This window comes from Palaemon carinicauda, chromosome 31, assembly GCF_036898095.1.
Source record: "Palaemon carinicauda isolate YSFRI2023 chromosome 31, ASM3689809v2, whole genome shotgun sequence".
In the NCBI taxonomy this organism is placed as follows: Eukaryota; Metazoa; Arthropoda; class Malacostraca; order Decapoda; family Palaemonidae; genus Palaemon; species Palaemon carinicauda.
The window spans coordinates 84,149,515-84,173,637 of record NC_090755.1 but is presented as its reverse complement, the minus strand read 5'-3'; the positions used below and the strand labels follow the sequence as shown (position 1 = coordinate 84,173,637).

The following is a 24,123-nucleotide window of genomic DNA, read 5'->3' as shown; positions in this document are numbered from 1 at the left end:
CGCTAGTTGCTTCCCTCTGCCCGCGAGAGAATGGCTCACCGAGGTACTTCGATGGCTAGTAGACGTTCCCAGAACACTTCCCCTAAGGGTGGACCTTCTACGTCAGCCACGCGTAAAGAAGGTACACCAAGGCCTCCACGCTCTTCGTCTGACTGCCTTCAGACTATCGAAAGACTCTCGAGAGCTAGAGGCTTTTCGAAGGAGGCAACCAGAGCGATTGCTAGAGCAAGGAGAACATCCACCCTTAGAGTCTACCAATCGAAATGGGAAATCTTCCGAAACTGGTGCAAGTCAGTATCCGTATCCTCGACCAGTACCTCTGTAACTCAAATAGCTGACTTTCTCTTATATCTGAGGAAAGAACGATCTCTTTCAGCTCCCACTATCAAGGGTTACAGAAGCATGTTGGCATCAGTCTTCCGTCACAGAGGCTTAGATCTTTCCAACAATAAAGATCTACAGGACCTCCTTAAGTCTTTTGAGACCACGAAGGAGCGTCGTTTGGTTAATCCTGGTTGGAATTTAGACGTGGTACTAAGATTCCTTATGTCAGACAGGTTTGAACCGCTACAATCAGCCTCCCTGAAAGATCTCACCTTTAAGACTCTTTTCCTGATATGCTTAGCCACAGCTAAAAGAGTCAGTGAGATTCATGCCTTCAGCAAGAACATCGGATTCTCATCCGAAACGGCTACATGTTCTACAACTTGGTTTTCTAGCCAAACATGAGCTGCCTTCTCGGCCTTGACCAATATCGTTCGATATTCCAAACTTATCGTATGGTTGGAAATGAACTAGAAAGAGTATTATGTCCTGTAAGAGCTCTTAAGTTCTATTTAAAAACCTTTACGAGGCCCGTCTGAAGCTTTATGGTGTTCAGTTAAGAATCCATCTTTGCCTATGTCAAAGAATGCTTTATCTTATTTTATCAGACTGTTAATACGAGAAGCTCATTCCCATCTGAATGAGGAAGACCAAGCTTTGCTGAAGGTAAGGACACACGAAGTTAGAGCTGTCGCAACTTCCGTGGCCTTTAAACAAAATAGATCTCTGCAAAGTATAATCGACGCAACCTATTGGAAAAGCAAATCAGTGTTCGCGTCTTTTTATCTTAAGAATGTCCAGTCTCTTTACGAGAACTGCTACACTCTGGGACCATTCGTAGCAACGAGTGCAGTAGTGGGTGAGGGCTCAACCACTACAATTCCCTAATTCCATAACCTTTTTAATCTTTCTCTTGAAATGTTTTATTATTGTTTTTGGGTTGTCCGGAAGGCTAAGAAGCCTTTCGCATCCTACTTGATTTGGCGGGTGGTCAAAGTCATTTCTTGAGAAGCGCCTAGATTAGAGGTTTTGATGAGGTCCTTTAGTATGGGTTGCAACCCTTCATACTTCAGCTCCTAGGAGTCGCTCAGCATCCTATGAGGATCGCGAGGCTCAGTAAGGAAGACGTACTTAAAAAGGCAGAGTAATTGTTCAAGTCGACTTCCTTACCAGGTACTTATTGATTTTATGTTTGTTATTTTGAATAACTGCTAAAATGAAATACAAAATACTTAGCTCATAATAATGTCAACATGTAATGCTGGTCTCTACCCACCCCCCTGGGTGTGAATCAGCTATATGATCACCGGCTAAGTTTAATATTGAAAAATTTTATTTTCATTAGTAAAATAAATTTTTGAATATACTTACCCGGTGATCATATATTAAAGGACCCTCCCTTCCTCCCCAATAGAGACCCAGTGGGCCGAGGAGAAAATTGGTTCTGTGTTGACATGGAGTACTTAAGTACCTGCTCGACAGATGGCGCAGTTGATGTACACCCCCACCTGTATAGCGATCGCTGGCGTATTTTGTCCTTAGGTTTTTCTGTCGGGCAGCAGAGCTGACAGCTATATGATCACCGGGTAAGTATATTCAAAAATTTATTTTACTAATGAAAATAACATTTTTCAAATATGTATTATAGAATTCTAGAAGTTATGACTGCAAAACCACAGGAGCCTTAGTATATCGGAGGCCATTTCATCCTGAATGCATAAATAATGGACGCCAACTAACCTAAACTCACCCCCCTTAATGTAACCTACAAGTCGTGTTCTCACCTACTTACCTAACGGGGGTTAACGCCCCCCTGCTACCCCCTTAGACTGCTGTATTCTTAGTCAGCCATCATCATACATACAGATGGCTGCTATCATACATACACACCAAACCACATTTTAAAAGGGAAACAAACAAGGGTATCACACTAAATCCAAGGTCCCCCACTTAACCTAACTTAAGCTAGGAGCCATATCCTTAACTACTTATCTATGGGGGCTATACCCCCTATGACCACCATATCAACAGCATTCCCTAAGAATAAGTCTCAACCCTTGTCCTTCACGTAGATAGAAATTAACATAAGCTGAAACGCAGCTATAAAAACTTTTAACAAGGTGTCGGAACCAGTCCAGTTGCTTCCAGTAATAGCGGGGAAGCACTGTCCCCTCGCTCTCTCAAAACAACCCCACTCTGATTTTAGCAGAAGTTGAGCACTGATGTTCTCATCCATGCTCCTGGAACTGGCTTTCCTTTTTTTTTTTTCGGGCATAAGTGGACAACCTTAAAGTCTTCTCTTGGCAGGACAGAATTGCAAGGTTCAAGGAAGTGACGCAGCCTTTCATTCAGCAAGACTCACTGCCAGCCCATCAGTGGCAATGATTGTTAGGTCACTTGGCCTTGTTAGAATGCTTAGTGCCAAACGGTCGTCTTCACATACATTCACTTCAGTGGCAACTGAAGACAGTTTAGTCTTAGGGTGGGGATAGAGTTGGTGGAGTCTCAACTCCAATCTTCTCAGGGGCGTAGACTTTCTTTCTCCTCTACCCGTATTTAGTGCTCTTGACTGACACATCTGTGGTCCGAGTCAGGTCGCCTTTACAATATAAACCTCCTAGAGTTGAAAGCAGCATTCCTTGCTCTTCAATAGTTCCAAGATCTTCGAGCAGGTCACTTGGTTTTGTTGATGAGCGACAACGCGACCTTAGTGACTTAAATTATAAATAATGGAGGTTTGTATTTGCGTAGGAACAAATGTGTTCATTTAAAGCCCATACCCTATCAGTCATTCATCAACATGAAAGTCGGATAGGAGGTGGCGGGAGTCTTCACTTTTTGTTTCTCCATAGATCAAGTGATGATCACTTAAAGGGAAGAAAATTCACATTCTAGTTTCTGCTGCTTCCTCCGATGCCTTAGATGATCGCGGAGGTAGCAGCAGTAGGGGATTCAGCATTATAAAGCTTCATCTGTGGTGGATAACGGGGGAGGGTGGGCTGTGGCACCCTAGCAGTACCAGCTGAACTCGGTTGAGTCCCTTGTTAGGCTGGGAGGAACGTAGTGAGTAGAGGTCCCCTTTTTTGTTTTTGTTTCATTTGTTGATGTCGGCTACCCCCCAAAATTGGGGGAGGTGCCTTGGTATATGTATGTATGTATGTAGTTTGGGTGGTTGGGGACTTCCAACTTACCATGCAGTGAGTCTCCTTAATTAAAGGACGAGGGTTTGTATGATGAATAGGAACAAATGACATTTTAAAGTACCCTGTAATTTATATTGGAGTCCTTTAATCAAACTTACCTCCTCAACCACCACTCTGGTTCAGTGACCGAAAGGTCAAAGGTGAAAGCTCTTCAGCTTGAAAGGGGGTGGGGCTCCTCCCCCACACCCTCACCAGCTGGGTAACCGCATATTATCCAACTTCAACAACCGAATCCAGCTCGTGCTGAATCAATCTCCATATTCAAAGAACTCAGGTTTGTATGGCTAGGCAAAGTACAAATTACTTTTTCAATATTAATCTTACCCGATAATCATGTAGCTGTCAACTCTGTTGCCGACAGAAATCTACGGTTGGGATACGCCAGCGATCGCTATACAGGTGGGGGTGAACACCACAGCGCCATCTGTGGTCAGGTACTCCAGTACTTCTTGTCAACACCACCTCAATTTTTCCTCTGTCGTGCCTCCGGCTAGACCTACATGGATACGCTGTTGATTCTGGAGTTATTGCTCACGATTTGGTGATGTATTTGCTCTAGAGTTTAGCCTTCGCTATTCAGGAAGCTTTATCATTAGCTTAGCAAGTTTTTGGAATTAATTTGATTTAATTTTTGATTTAATTTTGGTGACGAAGAGAGTATGAACTCTCTTTCACTTTTAATGGCCGACCCTTCCCTTAGACGGAAGTGTTGGTGTCGAAGAGAGTATAGACTCTCTTTCTTAATTTTGCTTAACAAAAGTTATAGATTTATTTTATATCTCTCCGCCTTTTATAGGCCTCTTCGATTAACTTCCTTTTATTATAAACTTATTAAAATTGATTTTTATATTTGTTTATATTCGACCTTTCCTAATAGTAGGCGGTCTTTTCTTGGAACCGAAGTTAATTAACATTGAGCCCGTCATTTCGTTTTTACCTGTTAACATATTATGCTATTTTAATGTTTTTGAAAGAATTTCTTTGATAGTCTCGTACTGTTTTCAAAGTTGAACTAACGTTTTGTTTTGACTCTGCAGTTGTTGACGTTCAGAACGTTCAACTTGCGCTCTATCGTTACGATAGAGAGAGAGTATTCACGGTGTCACGTTGCAGTAAGAGTAGAACGATTCTAGCGTTTTGTTCATTCTTTCTTAGCTTAAATGGTTTTAATTCTAATAAAGGAACTTTTTATTTGGGAAATCTTTCAGTTTTTTTCCTTTAACAATAATATGTTTTAACGATATATATAATTGGGCTCATCTCTCAGGTTCTAAGTCAAGAGAGAGAGAGAGAGAGATAGAGACGGAGGGAGAGAGAGGAGGATAAACGTTTCGTTCAAGCGGGTAACGTTGTTATCGTTTTTGCTCTTCTCCCTAGTCTCTTTAGGGGAAGAAGGTAAACGTTTCTAGAGTTTTATTCTTGTTCTCAGGCTTTATGCGGTGAGAGATTTTAAACGTAGTTTATTTGATCTAGTGTTTAGTCTCTTTTCCAGCCACTGAATTATTTATCTTTCATTATGTTTTTCTGTTACATTGTAATACTGTTTTCGCAATTACTAACTTTTAATGAAGGATAGAATTGCGTGTTTCAGGTACAAACCACTTAAAGTTTCGAGTTCAGTGAAATAAGTGCAAACAGAAAATCAAAAGTGATAAAGTGATAAGCGCAAAGTGTTACAGTGTTGGGTTCGTCTGTTCGTGCCAGTTGTTCGCCTAGTCTGGGACCTCTTACAAGCTCCCAAGCCCAGGGGAGAAGTAACGTCGAAGGACTTATGGGTTCATCAGGCCTTGATCGACGAACAGACGTTTCCCTCCGTGGTTTCGGGTGTAACCAACTCACGTAGCCGACGTGATCACCCCACCCACACAAAGACGAGAGAGCCCTTTTATTCCTCGTCTGCGGAAGAGGTTTCTCGCAGAAACCATGGACCAAATCTTGCAGCTTTTAAGTGCAAGTCGGTCCCTTCCGCGCAAGTCCAACTCCTAGGTGGTGCCATTAGCACTGGGTCAGTTCGGACTTGCTGCAGTACGACAACTGCACACCTCCCAGAGAGGCAAGGTGGTATCGCAACAGGCAGTAACTCCGTCTGTTGCCGCACCAGCTGTTTTAGACCCTCAGTCTCAACGGACAGTAGCTCCGTTTGTTGTTGTCTTTCTTAAACTCTAGTGGTCTATGCTGCAGACAATGCAGTCTCAGCTTGCGGTGTTGATGCAGGAGTTTCAGGCAGAGAAGGTTAGCACACCTCCTCCTGCGAGCGCTCCTCCACCTCTGCGCAGTCCACCCTGCCAGACGTATGATGTTGAGGCTCCTCCTGCCTCCATGCGTGAGCTGCCGCATTGGGAGTTTCCAGGTACCAGCGCTATGCAGCAACCTCCACTTTCCTTGAGGCAGGAGCCTCATGCTATGCGGCAACCGCCTCAACTCTTGAGGCAAGAGCCTCAACTCTTGAGGCAAGAACCTCAACTCTTGAGGCAAGAGCCTCAACTCTTGAGGCAAGAACCTCAACTCTTGAGGCAAGAGCCTCAACTCTTGAGGCAAGAACCTCAACTCTTGAGGCAAGAGCCTCAACTCTTGAGGCAAGAACCTCAACTCTTGAGGCAAGAACCTCAACTCTTGAGGCAAGAACCTCAACTCTTGAGGCAAGAGCCTCAACTCTTGAGGCAAGAACCTCAACTCTTGAGGCAAGAGCCTCAACTCTTGAGGCAAGAACCTCAACTCTTGAGGCAAGAACCTCAACTCTTGAGGCAAGAGCCTCAACTCTTGAGGCAAGAACCTCAACTCTTGAGGCAAGAACCTCAACTCTTGAGGCAAGAACCTCAACTCTTGAGGCAAGAACCTCAACTCTTGAGGCAAGAGCCTCTCTCTGCGCAGCCACCTCCTCAACCCTTGAGGCAGACGCAACTCTTGAGGCAGGAACCTCATGCTATGAGGCAGCCGCCTCAACGCATGCAGCAACCGCATTCTTCACAGCATGAGCCTCTCTCTGCGCAGCTACCTCCTCAACCCTTGAGGCAGACGCAACTCTTGAGGCAGGAACCTCACAGGAGCCTCATGCTATGCGGCATCCTCCTTAAACCATGAGGCAGGAGCCTCATGCTATGCGGCATCCTCCTCAACCCATGAGGCAGGAGCCTCATGCTATGCGACAACCTCCTCTACCCATGAGGCAGCCTCATGCTATGCGGCATCCTCCTCAACCCATGAGGCAGGAGCCTCATGCTATGCGGCATCCTCCTCAACCCATGAGGCAGGAGTCTCATGCTATGAGGAGCCTCATGCTATGCGGCATCCTCCTCAAACCATGAGGCAGGAGCCTCATGCTATGCGGCAACCGCCTCAACCCATGAGGCAGGAGCCTCATACTATGCGGCATCCTCCTCAACGCATGCGGCATGAGCCTCATCCCTTGCAGCATGAGCCTCATCCCATGCAGCATGAGCCTCATCCCATGCAGCATAAGCCGCACGCCATGCAACATGCTCTGCTTACCTTACAGCATGCTCTACATACAGCATGCTCTGCATACAGCATGCTCTGCATACCTTACCGCATGCTCCTCAGTCACACATCTTTGGTTGTTGCCAACTCACTAGACTGTCAAGCAGTTTCATAACGTTGCCTTCTAGTCTGCTGCTTTTGCACCAGTGAAACCCTCACTGAGAGAACTTAGCTTTTCTCGGATATGGTTCCTGTAGATGAGAAAGTGCTATTCTCCCTCCTTCTGATATTCCCTTGAGGACTCTGTCATTTGGAGAGGAGCCTTTAGCTGCTTAGCCTCCTATGGACTTTTATTTAAGCATAACATGCTTCCAGGGAGGGTAATGGTTCCACTTCAGTCGCTAACCCCGTCTGTTACCACACCTGCTCCCATAGACCTTGAGCTTTGTTGCAAGACATGCAGTCCAAGCTTAGTCCTTGTTAGAGGATTTTTTTTTTTTTTGTTTACGGAGTCAGTGTGTCACTGGGAAGACGTTCAACAACCAGCAGAAGTGACTTGTTGTGACGCAGTGCGGCAACCTCAGCAACCCGATAAGGAGTTGTCTGTACGACCCAGACAGTCTAGACAGCTTCGGGTTGTCGCTGTACTTCCTCGCTTCCCCATGGTTGACAGTTCACAGACTGTGCAGCAGTACCATGATCTTGTGTCCGGCTCCGTCAGACGACTAGCTTTTAAGAGCTCCCACAAGTCGTCGCTGTCTGGAGATTCTCAGATGGACTATGGATCTGACCAAGGAACTGGGCCTCCTGGTCAATTTTGAGGAGTCCCAGCTCGTCCCATCCCTGACCATTGTCTACCTGGGTATGGATCTTCAGAGTCGAACTTTTCGGGCTTTTTCGTCAGCCCCAAGGATCTACTAAGCCCTTGATTGCATCCAGAGCATGCTGAGAAGGAACCGATGCTCAGTCAGGTAGTGGATGAGTCTAACAGGGACACTTTCATCGCTGGCCCTGTTCATCGAGTTAGGGAGACGCCACCTCCGCCCCCTTCAGTATCATCTAGCGGCTCACTGGATAAAGGACATGACGCTAGAGACGATCTCAGTTCCTGTTTCCGAAGAGAGGAGGTCTACTCTCACGTGGTGAAAGAACAGCTTTCTTCTCAAGGAAGTCTACCTTTGGCTGTTCAGAAACCCGACCGCCGTCTCTTCTCTGACGCATCAGACACGGGCTGGGGTGCGACTTTGGACGGACAGGAATGCTCGGGAACATGGAATCAGGAGCTAAGGACACTTCACATCTATTGCAAGGAGCTGTTGGCGGTTCATCTGGCCTTGATAAACTTCAAGTCCCTCCAGCTTAACAAGGTGGTGGAGGTGGACTCAGACAACACCACAGCCTTGGCTTACATCTCCAAGCAGGGAGGGACTCATTCGTGGAAGTTGTTCTAGATCGCAAGGGACCTCCTCATCTGGTTAAAAGATCGAAAGCTCACGCTGGTAACGAGGTTCATTCAGGGCGATATGAATGTCATGGCAGATCGCCTTAGCCGGAAGGGTCAGGTCATCCCCACAGAGTGGACCCTTCACAAGAATGTTTGCAGCAGACTTTGGGCCCTGTGGGGTCAGCCAACCATAGATCTGTTCGCTACCTCGATAACCTAGAGGCTCCCGTTGTATTGTTCTCCGATTCCAGACCCAGCAGCAGTTCACGTGGATGCTTTTCTGCTGGATTGGTCCCATCTCGACCTGTATGCATTCCCGCCGTTCAAGATTGTCAACAGGGTACTTCAGAAGTTCGCCTCTCGCAAAGGGACACGGCTGACGTTGGTTGGCTCCGCTCTGGCCCGCGAGAGAATGGTTCATAGAGGTACTGCAATGGCTGGTCGACATTCCCAGGACTCTTCCTCTAGGAGTGGACCTTCTACGTCTACCTCACGTAAAGAAGGTACATCCAAACCTCCACGCTCTTCGTCTGACTGCCTTCAGACTTTCGAAAGACTCTCAAGAGCTAGAGGCTTTTCGAAGGAGGCAGCCAGAGCGATTGCCAGAGCAAGGAGGACATCCACTCTCAGAGTCTATCAGTCTAAAGGGGAAGTCTTCCGAAGCTGGTACAAGGCCAATGCAGTTTCCTCATCCAGTACCACTGTAACCCAGATTGCTGACTTCCTGTTACATCTAAGGAACGTAAGATCCCTTTCAGCTCCTACGATTAAGGGTTACAGAAGTATGTTGGCAGCGGTTTTCCGCCACAGAGGCTTGGATCTTTCCACCAACAAAGATCTACAGGACCTCCTTAGGTCTTTTGAGACCTCAAAGGAACGTCGGTTGTCCACTCCAGGCTGGAATCTAGACGTGGTCCTAAGGTTCCTTATGTCATCAAGATTTGAACCTCTCCAATCAGCCTCTTTTAAGGACCTCACATTAAAAACTCTTTTCCTCGTGTGCTTGACAACAGCTAAAAGAGTAAGTGAGATCCACGCCTTCAGCAGGAACATAGTTTTCACATCTGAAACGGCTACATGTTCCTTGCAGCTCGGTTTTTTGCTAAAACGAGCTTCCTTCACGTCCTTGGCCTAAGTCGTTCGAGATCCCAAGCCTGTCCAACTTGGTGGGGGACGAACTGGAGAGAGTACTTTGCCCAGTTAGAGCTCTTAGGTACTATCTAAAAAGGTCATAACCTTTACGAGGACAATCAGAAGCCTTATGGTGTGCTATCAAGAAGCCTTCTCTTCCAAGGTCTAAGAACTCAGTTTCTTACCTATTCAGGCTCCTGATTAGGGAAGCACATTCTCATCTGAAGGAAGAAGACCTTGCTTTGCTGAAGGTAAGGACACATGAAGTGAGAGCTGTGGCTACTTCAGTGGCCCTCAAACAGAACCGTTCTCTGCAGAGTGTTATGGATGCAACCTATTGGAGAAGCAAGTCAGTGTTCGCATCATTCTATCTCAAAGATGTCCAGTCTCTTTACGAGAACTGCTACACCCTGGGACCATTCGTAGCAACGAATGCAGTAGTAGGCGGGGGCTCAGCCACTACATTCCCATAATCCCATAACCTTTTTAACCTTTCTCTTGAATACTTTTTATGGGTTGTACGGTCGGCTAAGAAGCCTTCCACATCCTTGTTGATTTGGCGGGTGGTCAATTCTTTCTTGAGAAGCGCCGAGGTTAAAGGTTGTGATGAGGTCCTTTAGTATGGGTTGCAGCCCTTTATACTTCAGCACCTAAGAGTCGTTCAGCATCCTAAGAGGACCGCTACGCTCAGTAAGGAAGACGTACTTAATAAAGGCAGAGTAATGGTTCAAGTCGTCTTCCTTACCAGGTACTTATTTATTTTATGTTATTTTTGAATAACTAATAAAATAAAATACGGGATACTTAGCTTCTTTGTTAACATGTATGCTGGTCTCCACCCACCACCCTGGGTGTGAATCAGCTACATGATTATCGGGTAAGATTAATATTGAAAAATGTTATTTTCATTAGTAAAATAAATTTTTGAATATACTTACCCGATAATCATGATTTAATTGACCCACCCTTCCTCCCCATAGAGAACCAGTGGACCGAGGAAAAAATTGAGGTGGTGTTGACAAGAAGTACTGGAGTACCTGACCACAGATGGCGCTGTGGTGTTCACCCCCACCTGTATAGCGATCGCTGGCGTATCCCGACCGTAGATTTCTGTCGGCAACAGAGTTGACAGCTACATGATTATCGGGTAAGTATATTCAAAAATTTATTTTACTAATGAAAATAACATTTTTGAATATGTCATTTTTTTATTTACTGCAAACTGATTGAATTCCTTTAAAATGGCCACTTCAGCCACTCCTTGATGCTTCTAGAACAAATTTTCTGATGTAATTCTATTTCAAACAAAAATCTTTTTAGCTATCATATGATATTAGTTAGGAAATTCCCTGTATGTTAAAGGATAACTAAAGAAAGGCCAAATAGCTCAGGAATTAGGTGCTTAATGTTTCCATTTTAAATGTTAAAGAAATTTGAATTTTTTATTTCCTAGTGAATTCAGTTACTCATCGTTCTTCTGTCTGATGAGGAACTCAGCTGAGTAAGTTGGTACTGCCACAGTACTTTTGTTTCTTTTTTGGGGGGTGGGGGGAGTAGGGAGTGTCGGTAACCTCCCATAATTGGGGGAAGTGCCATGGTATATAAATAGAATAGAAGATTTTGGTTAATATGGCTAGAGTGCCACAGTCCTTTAGTTTTTTTTTTTTTTTTCTTTTCATTAATGGCTACCTCCCAAAATTGGGGCAAGTGCCATATTATGTAGATAGAATAGAATAGAGTAGATTCAGTTAAAGTAAAATCCTATTTTTCAGATAACTAATACAATACAAAATGCCCAAGAAGGAGAAAGCTGAGGAACCTGCGGCTGGAGCCCCTCGTCCAAAGGTTGTGACTAATGCATGGGCTCTGAAGGTTCCAGAATTCAAAAAGGGTGACATGAAGCATCCACTTGTGGAGGAAACCTCTTTCAGAGTGATGTATCCAAAATACAGAGAGAAATATTTGAAGAGCTGTTGGCCACTGATGCAGAAGAAAATGAATGTAAGTATGAATCTTGGAGCTACAAAAGATCAAACTTGTAGCCGATGTTTTTATGTTGAACAGGTTGACATGAATATCTTTTTAAAATTTATGTATGAGTGATATATTTTAATGTTAACGTTCTTGAAATATTTTTTTGTAAATGTTCATGACTTCTCTTGTAGATCATTTATTTCCTTTCCTCACTGGGCTAATTTTCCATGTTAGAGCTCTTGGCTTATAGCATCCTGCTTTTCCAACCAGGGTTGTACCTTAGCTATTAATGATAAGGATAATATAAGTATTAATCCTGTTGTCATATGCTTATAGAATAAAAATCAGTCTATCTTTAAATGAGTTCCTTGTTGACCATAACAGGATCGGTTCTTCAGTTGAGACAACCCTATTGGGAATTCCCTTTCCTTCAATTTTCTGCTTTTTGCATGGTCCGATTAAAACCGCTTGTCCATCTTCATATTTACTTTTTTTCATTTGGCAAATTTCAGAACTCAAGATGTAATTTATTATTAGTAAATGATAGTATAGTACTTTACTCATCTTTTTTGTAACTTCTTTGCGTTAGTAATACACCACCAGAATTACTATCCAGAGCCACACGCACCACTGTATTAAATTTTTGATGCACGGTTTTTCTGTACAATTATTTTTTAAATATTAAACTTAGCCGGTGAATATATAAATAGCTGACGTCTCCGTCGGTCGACAGATTCCAAAAACTCGCGAGCGATCGCCATGAAGGATGCCGGGTGTGCCCACCAGCGCCGACTGTCGGCCAGATACCGCATATACTTCTCAACCAAACCAGTTTTTCTCTGTCGGTGTTAAAGACAACACTGATTCCGCTCGCGCTTGGCCTCGAGTTTTCTACCGATTGGTGAAGTACTTGGTTTTGGTCTTATTGCTTTCGCCGTGTTGGATTATTCAATACTATCTTCAAAAGAAATGCTTTTGACAGGAGAGGAAAAGTTTTTGCTCTTGCTTTTTTAATCTCGCTCTGGTTTTTCCATAGAGAAAAGATGGCCGACCCTTCCCTCAGTGTACGGAAGTGTGTTAAAGGCTTTTAGTAATTATTTTATCACTTTATAAATTATAGTTGATATTTATAGATTTACCTCTATATATTTTATATCTCACCCGCCTTTATTAGGCCTCTTTGATTAGCTTTCCATTTATACTAAACATCGAAATAAATTTTATGTTTTTGTTTATATGCGGCCTTTACCTATTCTTTGTAGGCGGTCCTAACTTGGAAAACGAAGTTAAACAACGTTGAGCCCATTCAACTTTTATTTTTGTTTAGATTAAAAGTTGCTCTGTAAGAGTGATGAGATGAATATTTTTAGAAAATATTTTAAGAAATTTATTCTTTGAATAGTCTTCGTGCTGTTTTTCAAAGATGAACTAACGTTTGGTTTATTTATGCTACGCAGTTTGCGCTCTATCGTTACGATAGAGAAAGAGAGAATCACGGTTTCACTTTGCAGAAAGAGTAAATCGATTTTGACGTTTTGTTCATTCTTCTTTCAAACTGAAGTTTTTTAGATACTAATTTAAAGGAACATGTTAATTTTCAATTTCTGAGTCCTTTCAGTTTTTTCCTTTAGTCAAATAACCTGTTATTGACGAAGGGTGAGTGGGCCATTCTCTTGTGAGTGACAAGAGAGAGGGAGAGAGAGAGAGAGAAAGAGAGAACGATCCGATCTTTATTCTCGTCCCAAGTCTCTGTACAAGGAGTTTGGGAGCGAGTAACGTTGTTCTCGCTTCAGTTTTTTACTCTCGTCCCAAGTCTCTGTACGGGGAGAGAGGATAAAACGTTTTAGTTTTTATTCTCGTCCCAAGGCACTGTACGGTGAGAGATTGAAAACGTAGTCCTTAGTGAACTAGTGTTTAGTCTCATCCCCAGTTACTGATCTTTTTAACTTTATATATTTCCGTTTTATTCGATATATATGTATATGTTTATTGATTTTTGCATGTGTTTCATTTTGTACTAATGTGCTTACATTATACGACTCATTTCGCAATTCTAACCTTTTGATTTAAGGGAGAATTGCGTGCTTTAGGTAGAAATCAGTTTTATTCATGTCTAATGTGAAATTATTAAAAAATGTGATATCAGTGAAGTAAGTGCAAAAAACATGTTCTGTGTTGCAGAGGGTTCGTTTGTTCGTGCTTGTCACTTGCCTAGTCCGAGACCTCTTTCAGGCTCCCCTGCACCAGGGAGAAGGAATGTCGTAGGACCTAAGGGAGTGAGGAGTGTAAACCAACGAACAGACGTTCCCTCAAAGGTATCAGACGTTGCTCGTCAAGCACGTCCTTGCCATAAGACAGGAGAGACGAAGTTTCTCCTCGTCTTCCGATGATTCGTCTCTTTAAAAGCCTGGGCGTAAAGTTTCGAGACGTTTGAAACGTTTATTAGTTCCTTCGGAACAAGTTCAACGTCTTAGCTGTAGTCATCATAAGAGTCCCGTTCATAGCGATGACGTTCATGTACAGACGTTTCTGCCACAGACTCGACGTGACGTTGAGCGGTAGACACCGTAGACACAACGTGACGTCGAGTGTCAGTCACCGTAGTCACGATATAGCATCGATCAGCAGTCACCGCTGTTACTACGTGACGTTTGAACGTCAGCCACCGCAGTCACAGGTTGATCCGAAGTTTAGTGTTTTGCAAGATATGTTGTTAAAGCTTTCTTCTTTAATAGAAGCTTTCGATCCTGTTCCTGTGCGAAAGGATCCTTTGCTTTTTGTACGTCACGGTTCTGGGATACGTGATTCGGGTCTTCAACCTTCTAGACGAGCTTTGTTACGCCACGCTGACGTTATCCCTAGTGACAGCTTTGCTGTTTAACGAGATGCGGAGCATAAATCTCGATGTAACTTTGATCGCTTTGAACGTCAGCCACAGCAGTCACAGCGTGACGTTGAGCTGCAGACACCGCATACACGACGTGACGTTGAGCGGTAAACACCGTAGACATGACGTGACGTCGAGGGTCAGTCATCGTAGTCACGATATAGCATCGAACAGCAGTCACCGCTGTTACTACGGGACGTTTGAACGTCAGTTACTTCTGTCACGACGTGTAGTAGAATAACATTCTCTGCAGTCACAACGTGACATCGACCCTCCAACTTTAACTTCTGTTCATATACAAGTTGATGTAGCCTGTCAGGCTTTTCCTTCACGTCATTCTGAATATAAATCTCCTTCTCGCAAGACTTTAGATTTATCAGATGATGTGCCTTCTGAAGAAGTTGATGACCCCCTTTCAACTAATGTACCTTTGGGGAGTCATTCAGAAGAGGAGTAACTTAGGGTGGTCCAACAATCCCTTGTTTTTTAATTTTGAATTTCTTTAGTGAAATTTTGTCCGACTCGTTTTGTAACGGCTGCTCCGCCGTCTGAGTTTACTCTTGGCATGACTTTCTTCGACTCCTACCTTTACAAAGTCAGTTCTCTCTTGTTCTTCCAAGAGGGCCATGCTCTTACTGGGAGACTGGTTGGAATCCAGGAGAAGTTTAGGAAAGTCTGCTTTTGCTTTTCCTCCTTCTTAATTAGCTTCTCGCTCGGGCGTCTGGTGTGACACAGGAGAAGCTCGAGGAGAAGTTCTCGGCTTGGGAGTACCTGCCTCTGCCCAGGGAGACTTCTTAAGCCTAGTGGACTCTCCTCGTCGTCTAGCCATGAGACGCTCCAAGATTTTATGGTCTGCTTCAAAGCTAGACCATCTCCTGTTAGGAGTTTTTTCGAGCGTTTGAAGTTCTTTATTTGTTGGATTGGTCACTGGGAGCCTTAAGTAAGAAGGTCTCTCCAGTTGTCAATGTATTGCTGTACAATTATGTCATGCATGAACAAGGCTATCAGGGATGGCTCCAATGATCTGGCAGCCACGTTATCTGCAGGAACAAGGCTATCAGGGATGGCTCCAATGATCTGGCAGCCACGTTCACTGCAGGAGTACTTAAGATGTAAGTGCGCTCAATGTGTTCATTGTCGAGACAAAGTTCACGATGAAGACTACCAAATCTGTCTTGGCAGCAGTAAGGGAAGGCGACTGGATGGTCTCTCTCGACCTTCAGGATGCATACTTCTACATCCCGATTCATCCAAACTTTCAACAACATCTGAGGTTTGTGGACGGGAAAGTAATGTACCAATTTCGAGCACTGTGCTTCGGCCTCATTCCTGCTCCTCTTGTTTTTACAAGGCCCTTGCAAAATGTAGCAAGCTTTCTACATTTTTTGAGGATTCAGAGCCTCCCTTTATTTTGACGACTGGCTAATCAGGGCGTCGTCATTAAATCGCTGTCTGGAGAGCCTCTAATGGACATTAGACCTAACCAAGGAGCTAGGTCTCATAGTGAACGTAGAGAAGTCGTAACTTACAGTACTCCATCCCAGACTATTCCCTTATTTGGGAATGGAGATACAGTGTCGAATTTTTCGGGCCTTTTCGTCTCCCACAAGAATGGAACAAGCTCTGTTAAAAGTCCTTCACTTGCAAGAGAAAAACAGTTGCTTTGTAAGAGTATGAACGAGCCTCGTGGGAACTCTTTCATCGCTGGAGTAGTTTATCTCTCTGGGGAGACTCAACCTTTGCCCTCTCCAATTTCACCTAAACCATTGGAACAAGGAGAAGGGCTTAGAGAGAATATCTCTTTCCCAATCTCCAACTCAGTCTAGACATGTCTGACTTGGTGGGACAGCAACATCAGACTTCGAGAAGGTCTTTCTCTTGCGATCAAGAACCCAAACCATGTGTTGTATTCAGATGCATCGGATTTGGGTTAGGGAGCTCCGCTGGACAGTCTGGAATGCTCGGGTCCTTGGTCCACGGATCAGAAGGAACTCCATTTAAGGCAAGTAACATCTCTCCTTTGGCGAGATTTGTGCAAGGAAAAATTAATGTCTTGGCGGACTGCCTCAGCAGAAGAGGACAAGTCATCTCCATGGAGTGGACGTTGCATAAGACTGTGTGCGAGAAGCTATGGATGACATGGGGTCAACCCACCATAGATCTTTTTGCGACTTCACTGACAAAGAGGCTATCGACTTACTGCTTTCCAGTTCCAGATCCAGAGGCAGCCCACATAGACGCTTTCCTGCTGGACTGGTCTCACCTGGACGTTTATGCCTTTCCACCTTTCAAGATCCTAAACAAGGTGCTGCAGAAGTTCACCTCTCACGAAGGGACCAGGTTGACGTTGGTTGCTCCACTCTGGCCCGCGAGAGAGTGAGTAACAGAGGTACTTCTATGGCTGGTAGACGTTCCAAGAAGTCTGCCGTTACGGATGGATCTCTTGCGACAGCCTCACATAAAGAGATTTCATCAAAGCCTCCCCACGCTTCGTCTAACTGGCCTTCAGACTATCGAAAGACTCTCTTGAGCTCGAGGGTTTTCGAAGGAGGCAGCTAGAGCGATCGCGAGGGCTAGAAGATCCTCTACCATCAGGATCTATCAGTCGAAATGGGAGGTATTTAGAGACTGGTGCAAGTCCTCCTCTATTTCCTCTTCCAAGTGCCTCTGTAGCGCAGATTGCGGATTTTCTGCTTTATCTGAGAAACGGTCGCTCCCTCTCTGCATCCACCATTAAAGGCTACAGAAGCATGTTAGCTTCTGTTTTCAGGCATAAGGGTTTGGATCTTTCTAATAACAAAGATCTCCAAGACCTGCTTAAGTCTTTCGAGACTTCCAAGGAGCGTCATATTTCGACTCCTGCTTGGAACTTGGACGTGGTCCTACAGTTCCTTATGTCAGACAGGTTTGAACCATTAAATTCAGCCTCCCTGAAGGATCTTACCCTCAAGACACTTTTTTTGGTGAGCTTGGCTTCGGCTAAAAGGGTTAGTGAGATACATGCTTTTAGCAAGAACATCGGCTTCTCCGCTAATAAAGCAGTATGCGCTCTTCAACTTGGTTTTTTGGCCAAGAATGAACTTCCGTCTCGTCCTTGGCCTAAATCATTTGAAATCCCCAGTCTTTCTGAGATTGTGGGGAATGAAGTTGAAAGAGTGCTGTGCCCCGTTAGAGCTCTTAAATTTTGTTTATCCAGAACTAAACTAAACCGCGACGAGGTTGTTCAGAGGCTTTATGGTGCTCCGTTAAAAAGCCCTCTTTGCCCATGTCTAAGAATGCGTGGTCTTATTTTATTAGACTTTTGATTCGGGAGGCACACTCTCATTTAAGTGAGAAGGATCATAATTTACTTAAAGTCAAGGCTCATGAAGTTAGAGCGATAGCAACTTCTGTAGCGTTTAAGCAAAATAGATCCATTAAAAGTATTATGGATGCGACCTTTTGGAGAGGCAAGTCGGTTTTTGCTTCATATTACTTGAAAGATGTCCAGACTCTTTATGAGGACTGCTACACACTGGGACCATTCGTAGCAGCGAGTGCAGTAGTGGGTGAAGGCTCTACCACTACATTCCCTTAATCCCAATATCCTTTTAATCTACTCTTGAAATTTTTAATCTTATTTTGGGTTGTACGGGAGACTAAGAAGTCTTTCGCAATCTTTTTGATTTGGCGGGTGGTCAAAATATTGTTTCTTGAGAGCGCCCAGATTAAGGGTATTGATGAGGTCCTGTTATAGGGGTGTTCACCCTGGATATAGCAGCTCCTGGGAGTCTTTCAGCATCCTAAGAGGATCGCTGGGCTTCGTGAGGATAGCGGACTAATGAGGCAGAGTAATTATCAGAGTCAGCTTCCTTACCAGGTACCTATACTTAAGTTTGTTTTTTGAATAGTTGTCAAAAACTCTTGACCATATACGCCTTTATTGTTTTAATACTGGTCTCTACCCACCACCATGGGTGTGAATCAGCTATTTATATATCCACCGGCTAAGTTTAATATTTAAAAATGATATTTTCATTATAAAATAGATTTTTGAATATACTTACCCGGTGAATATACACTATTAAAGGCCCTCCCTTCCTCCCCGATAGAGACCCTACGGACTGAGAAAAACTGGTTTGGTTGAGAAGTATATGCGGTATCTGGCACACCCGGCATCCTTCATGGCGATCGCTCGCAAGTTTTTGGAATCTGTCGACCGACGGAGACGTCAGCTATTTATATATTCACCGGGTAAGTATATTCAAAAATTTATTTTATAATGAAAATATCATTATTACCTTTTATATAATTATGAGTAATTCAGTTTAATGCTTAGATCTAGGTGTGACCAAGTTGTGGAATGATCTTCCTTAATGGGTAGTTGAATTGGTATATCTTCAAAAGTTCAAAGTTACAGCAAATGTTTTTATGTTGAACAGGCTAACATAAGTCTTTTCATAGTTTATATATGACATATCTGTTTTGCTGTTACTGCTTTTAAAATTTTTTATTGTTAATTTGTTCTCATATCATTTATTTATTTCCTTATTTCCTTTCCTCACTAGGCTATTTTTCCTGTTGGAGCCCTTGGGCTTATAGCATCTTACTTTTCCAACTAGGGTTGTAACTTAGCTGATAATAATAATAATATGATATTTATCAGTCTGAAAACTATGTATCATTCTAAATGAGCATCAAGTGACTATTTACCTTTATGAGGGAGAAATGTTTTCCAGGTCTCTCATTTGGAAAACTCCTTGACTTTCCTTCCCTTTCATTAGAATGTTGTTAGTCTTTTTACTATGTGTGGTGAATCATAGAGAACTATGCTAAGATACACAGTTCTCTTATTTAGTCTTATTTTGAGGCCCATTGTGAATTCTGGTTGCTTTATAAGTGTTGTAAAGCAGGTATCTAGCAAAACGCAGTTTGAAGCTATCACCAGCGGAGTAGCTTTGACTTTTAGTAAATTCCCTCCATTTTCTAGATGGCTTCCACTCTCAGATAGTGACAGGGATAATGAAAGGACCTCTTATTTTTGAGGAGTCAGAAGAACTTATTACTATAATAGAGTTAGAAGATATGTTATGGCTCTTAAGATTCAAATATATCATTGTCTTCAGTTACTGAATTCTAGGTGGCCAAATTATCTGAATCTGAAATAGTAGAGTAGAACATGACAGCTCAGATACCTGTTTCTCGATTCTGAACTAAGTGCTAGGATTCAGCTTGTAATCTAGTGATGAAAGGTGCAGTTACAGCTTTGTGAAGTACTAAGTCTATTTCACAAAATGTGTAATTTAATATTGTTTAGTTGTAAAGATGTTTTGGGTGCTAGGGCAACAGTAATTCATAGGATATCTGATGTATTTTTTGCATGGATAGCTTTTAAATATGGAAGGTAAAGAGCTTACAGTGTTATCTTTTGGTTTATGAAAACTGTGTGATGATTTGGTAGGGATGTTAATGAAATATAAAGGAAGATTTTTAGCTTTATAGAAGGAAAGTATATAAAACTTAGTGAGCATTCCATATTCAAGGTAAACAGAACATGAATAAGGTTTTATAAGATAAAATCCTTAAAGTTGAATTTGAGTACGATTTTTTTCTTTAAATCACAGTTGTTTTATCTCTCTCACATACTCACCTCTAATGAAGTGTGGAAGTCACCCTAATGACTACCAGATAAGATTCAAGTTAATGGGATTTTGATAATCAAATACAGTATGTTTAAAGAATATTTAGATGCACAAGTCTCTTATGATGTGATTATATGATGTTCTTAGGAAATAATGACCAATTATGTGTTCACCACTCGCTCCACCAATCAGGCCTATGGGGCATCATAGGGGTTGGAGAGAAAGGTAGAATTTGTTTTTGAAGGTCGGTAAACCAGTGACATTATTATTATTATTGTCATCATTGTTATTACTGTGACTCTTAGCTAAGCTACAACCCTAGTTGGAAAAGCAGGATGCTATAAGCTGAAAGGCACCAAACAGGGAAAAATAGCTCGGTGAGGAAAGGAAATAAATTACAATAGAAGTAATGAACAATCAAGATAAAATGTTTTATGAAACAGTGCATTAGAGTAGCTCTTTCATATTTAAATGATAAAGAGACATATCAGCCTTTTCAACATAGAAACATTCAGTGCAAGTACGTAAGTGTTTGATTACTGTATTAATTTTTATAAACCAAACTATAATAAATACCCTTATTCCATACAAAGGCCTTTCCTGCCATACTAATTTAATAGATCTAATAGGAAATTCATCATTACATATCTCAAAAGTTCTTTGCTGGTGCTAGAACCCATCCCAAATTGTTTTTGGTCATTAGAATTTCATAGTTATTTGCTTTTAACTTTTAGTTGTCAAGCCCAGTGTAGTGTGAATGGTAAAAGCCATTCTGAATTTTTGATTTTTAAATATTTAACTTAGCCGGTGAATATATAATAGCTGCTACTCAGCGGCTCGACAGAAAACACACTCAAAAACTCGCGAGCGATCGCTATGAAGGTTGCGGGTGTGACCACCAGCGCCAACTATCGGCCAGATACCACTCTTGCATGTAAACAAACCCTTCAATTCTTCTCTGTCGACCTTGACGACAAGACGTATCATTACTCGCTGTAGAACCTGGAGTTTTCTCAACATATTTGGTGAAGTACTTCATTTTGGTTTGAGCTTTCGCAGTGCAGGTGTTTTATCTTCAACTTAAATCTTGAACTCGTTTTTGGATAGATTTAATTTTTGATGACTTTGGATTGTTTTTTGGACTTTCTTTAACTTTTAAATGGCCGACCCTTCCCTTAGTACGGAAGTGTGTTTTAGGCTTTTAGCAATTATCTTATCACGTTATAAATTAATTATAGATTTTCCTCTATATATTTTATATCTCACCCGCCTTTATTAGGCCTCTTCGATTAGCTTTCCATTTATAATAAACATCAAGATAAATTTTAATGATTTGTTTATATGCGACCTTTCCTGAGAGTAGGCGGTCCTAACTTGGAAACCGAAGTTAAACAACGTTGAGCCCTTTCAATCGTAAATAACTTTTACAGAGCTAATGATTTAAAACTTATTAAATGAATATTTTTTAGTAGATATTTTATGAAAGATTTTCTTTGAATAGTCTTCGTACTGTTTCAAAGATGAACTAACGTTTAGTTTATTTATGCTACGCAGTTTGCGCTCTATCGTTACGATAGAGAGAGAGAGTATCACGGTTTCACTTTGCAGAAAGAGTAAATCGATTCTGACGTTTTGTTCATTCTTCTTTCAAAGCTTAAATGTTTTAAATTCTATTTTAAAGGAACTTTTTAATTGAAAAACCTTTGTTTTTTTTTTTGTTTTTTTCCTTTGGTCAAATAACCTGTTTTTTTGACGAAACGTAAGTGGGCTCTTCTCTTCGGTGCGAAATCAAGAGAGAGAGAGAGAGAGAGAGAGATAGAGACGGAGGTAGAGAGAGGAGAGAGAACGTTCCGATCTTTATTCTCGTCCCAAGCGAGTAACGTTGTTCTCGAGTTACTCTCGTCCCTAGTCTCTGTACGGGGAGAAAGGATAAAACGTTTTTAGTTTTTATTCTCGTCCCAAGGCACTGTACGGTGAGAGATTGGAAACGTAGTTTTGAATGAACTAGTGTTTAGTCTCTTCCCCAGCCACTGATCTTTTTATCTTAAAATATGTTTACTGTTTTTTGCTTGTATTAATGTGCTTACATTATACGACTGATTTCGCAATTATAACCTTTTGATGAGGGTAGAAATGCGTGCTTCAGGTAGAAATCAGTTTTATTCATACCTAATGTGAATTGTTAAAAAATTCGATTTCAGTGAAATAAGTGCAAAACAGAAAATCGTAGTGATAAAGTGATATTGCGCAAAGTGTTATCAGTGTTGCGACCGAGGGTTCGTCTGTTCGTGCCTGTCGTTCGCCTAGTCCGAGACCTCTTGCAAGCTCCCAAGCCCAGGGGAGAAGTAATGTCGTACGACTTATGGGTTCGAGAGGCCTTGATCAGCGAACAGACGTTCCCTCTATGGTATCAGGCGTATCTCACCAAGATCACCCCTACCATAAGGCGAGAGAGACGATTTTCTCCTCGTCATCCGAAGGCTTTTCGCATAAGAAACCGTGGAACAAGGTTTCGAGGCCCTTTAAGCGAAAGTCAGTCCTTTCAGGACAGGTCCAGCGTCCTGGTTTTAACTATTAGGACAGCTCTGACCCTATGCAGTCATCGGAAGACTGCTCGCCGCCTAAACAAAAGCGTAACACAGACTCCGAGAGTCTTTTTGTAGGCAAGGTTTTGCAGTCACAGACGTTACCATTGTCTCTTACCGCAACCATTCCCGTTGATCCTAAATGGGTTGTACGGCAAGACATGCAGGATAAGCTTGCCTCTCTTATGGAAGACAATTCTGCCGATAAGTTTCACGTTGATCCTAGCCGTTTATCTCATCGAGATCCTGGCCTTCAGCCGCCCAAACGAACCTTTGTGCGTCCTGTTGACGTTGGCGTAGCTAAGTCACGTCAGTCACGATATGTAGAGCCTCACTCGATGCGGTCACGTGTTGATTTTCAGTCGCATTTGGACGTTAGGCCGCTTCCTAATGCTCCTGTTGACGTTCAGGACGTTCGCCAGCCAGCGGAGTTGACTTGTTTTGACGCTGAGCGTCAACTACCGCAGTCTAGAATTGTTTTGACTGCTCAGACTAGGCAGTCAAAACAGTCTCGAGTGGACGCCGAGCGTCCTCCCGCACCTGTTGTTGTTGACAGTTCACAGACTGTTAAGCAGTTACATGACGTTGCGTCCTGGTCCGCTACTAATGCACCAGTGCGTGTGGACTCTGCTTGTAAAGCATTGCCACCACGGTAGGTCTCTCCCTTGCTTGAGACTCGGCTATTGTCGGACAAGGTTCCTTCGGATAAGGAAGTTGCTGTTCCCCCTCCTACTGATATTCCCTTGAGGACTCTGTCAGGTGGAGAGGAGCCTAAAGCTGCTTATCCCTCTATGGACTTTAAATAAATCATGCTGATTTTTAAGGATCTTTGTCTGGATCTTTTTGTAACTGCTGCTCCTCGTTCGCCTAAACGTCAGAGTTTACACTAGGCCTAGCTACTTCGAAGCCGTTGTTTTATAAGCTAGTGCTCTCTCGCTCTTCTAAGAGAGCTTTACGTTTGCTAGGCGACTGGTTTATCACCAGGAGGAGTTTGGGGGAGACAGCCTTTGCTTTCCCTACTTTTAAGCTGGCTTATAGAGCGAGAGTCTGATATGACACGAGAGAAGTTCTCGGCTTGGGAGTTCCTGCCTCTGCCCAGATAGACTTCTCAAACCTCATAGACTCTCCCTGGCGCCTGGCCATGAGACGCTCCAAGATTTTACAGGTCGACTTCAGAGCCATTTTCGAGCGTTTGAAGTTTTGCTGTACAATTATGTCATGCATAAACAAGGCTTTCAGGGATAGCTCCAATGATCTGACAGCCACGTTCTCTACAGGAACAAGTCCCTCAGGGATGGCTCCAATGATCTGGCAGCCATGTTCACTGCAGGAGTACGTAAGAGGCAAGTGCGCTCAATGTGTTCATTGTCAATACAAACTTCACGATGAAGTCTACCAGGCTGTCTTGACAGCATTTATGGAAGGCGACTGGATGGTCTCTCCTGGACGACTGGCTTCTCAGAGCATCGTCCAGTCTTCGCTGTCTGCAGGATCTACATTGGACGTTGAGTCTGGC

At 43.0% G+C, this 24,123-nt stretch overlaps 1 protein-coding gene across 2 annotated transcripts in view; it reads left to right on the top strand.

Annotated features, from left to right (window-relative positions):
- Positions 1 to 24,123, top strand: part of dbe (KRR1 small subunit processome component homolog dbe) — a 62,565-nt gene that overhangs the window by 23,588 nt on the left and 14,854 nt on the right. For both annotated transcript variants that reach the window (XM_068355544.1, XM_068355543.1), the window contains exon 2: positions 11,313 to 11,541. In XM_068355544.1, the coding sequence (XP_068211645.1) occupies positions 11,332 to 11,541 (210 nt within the window). In that variant the 5' untranslated portion in view covers positions 11,313 to 11,331. The remainder of the gene's footprint in view (positions 1 to 11,312; positions 11,542 to 24,123) is intronic.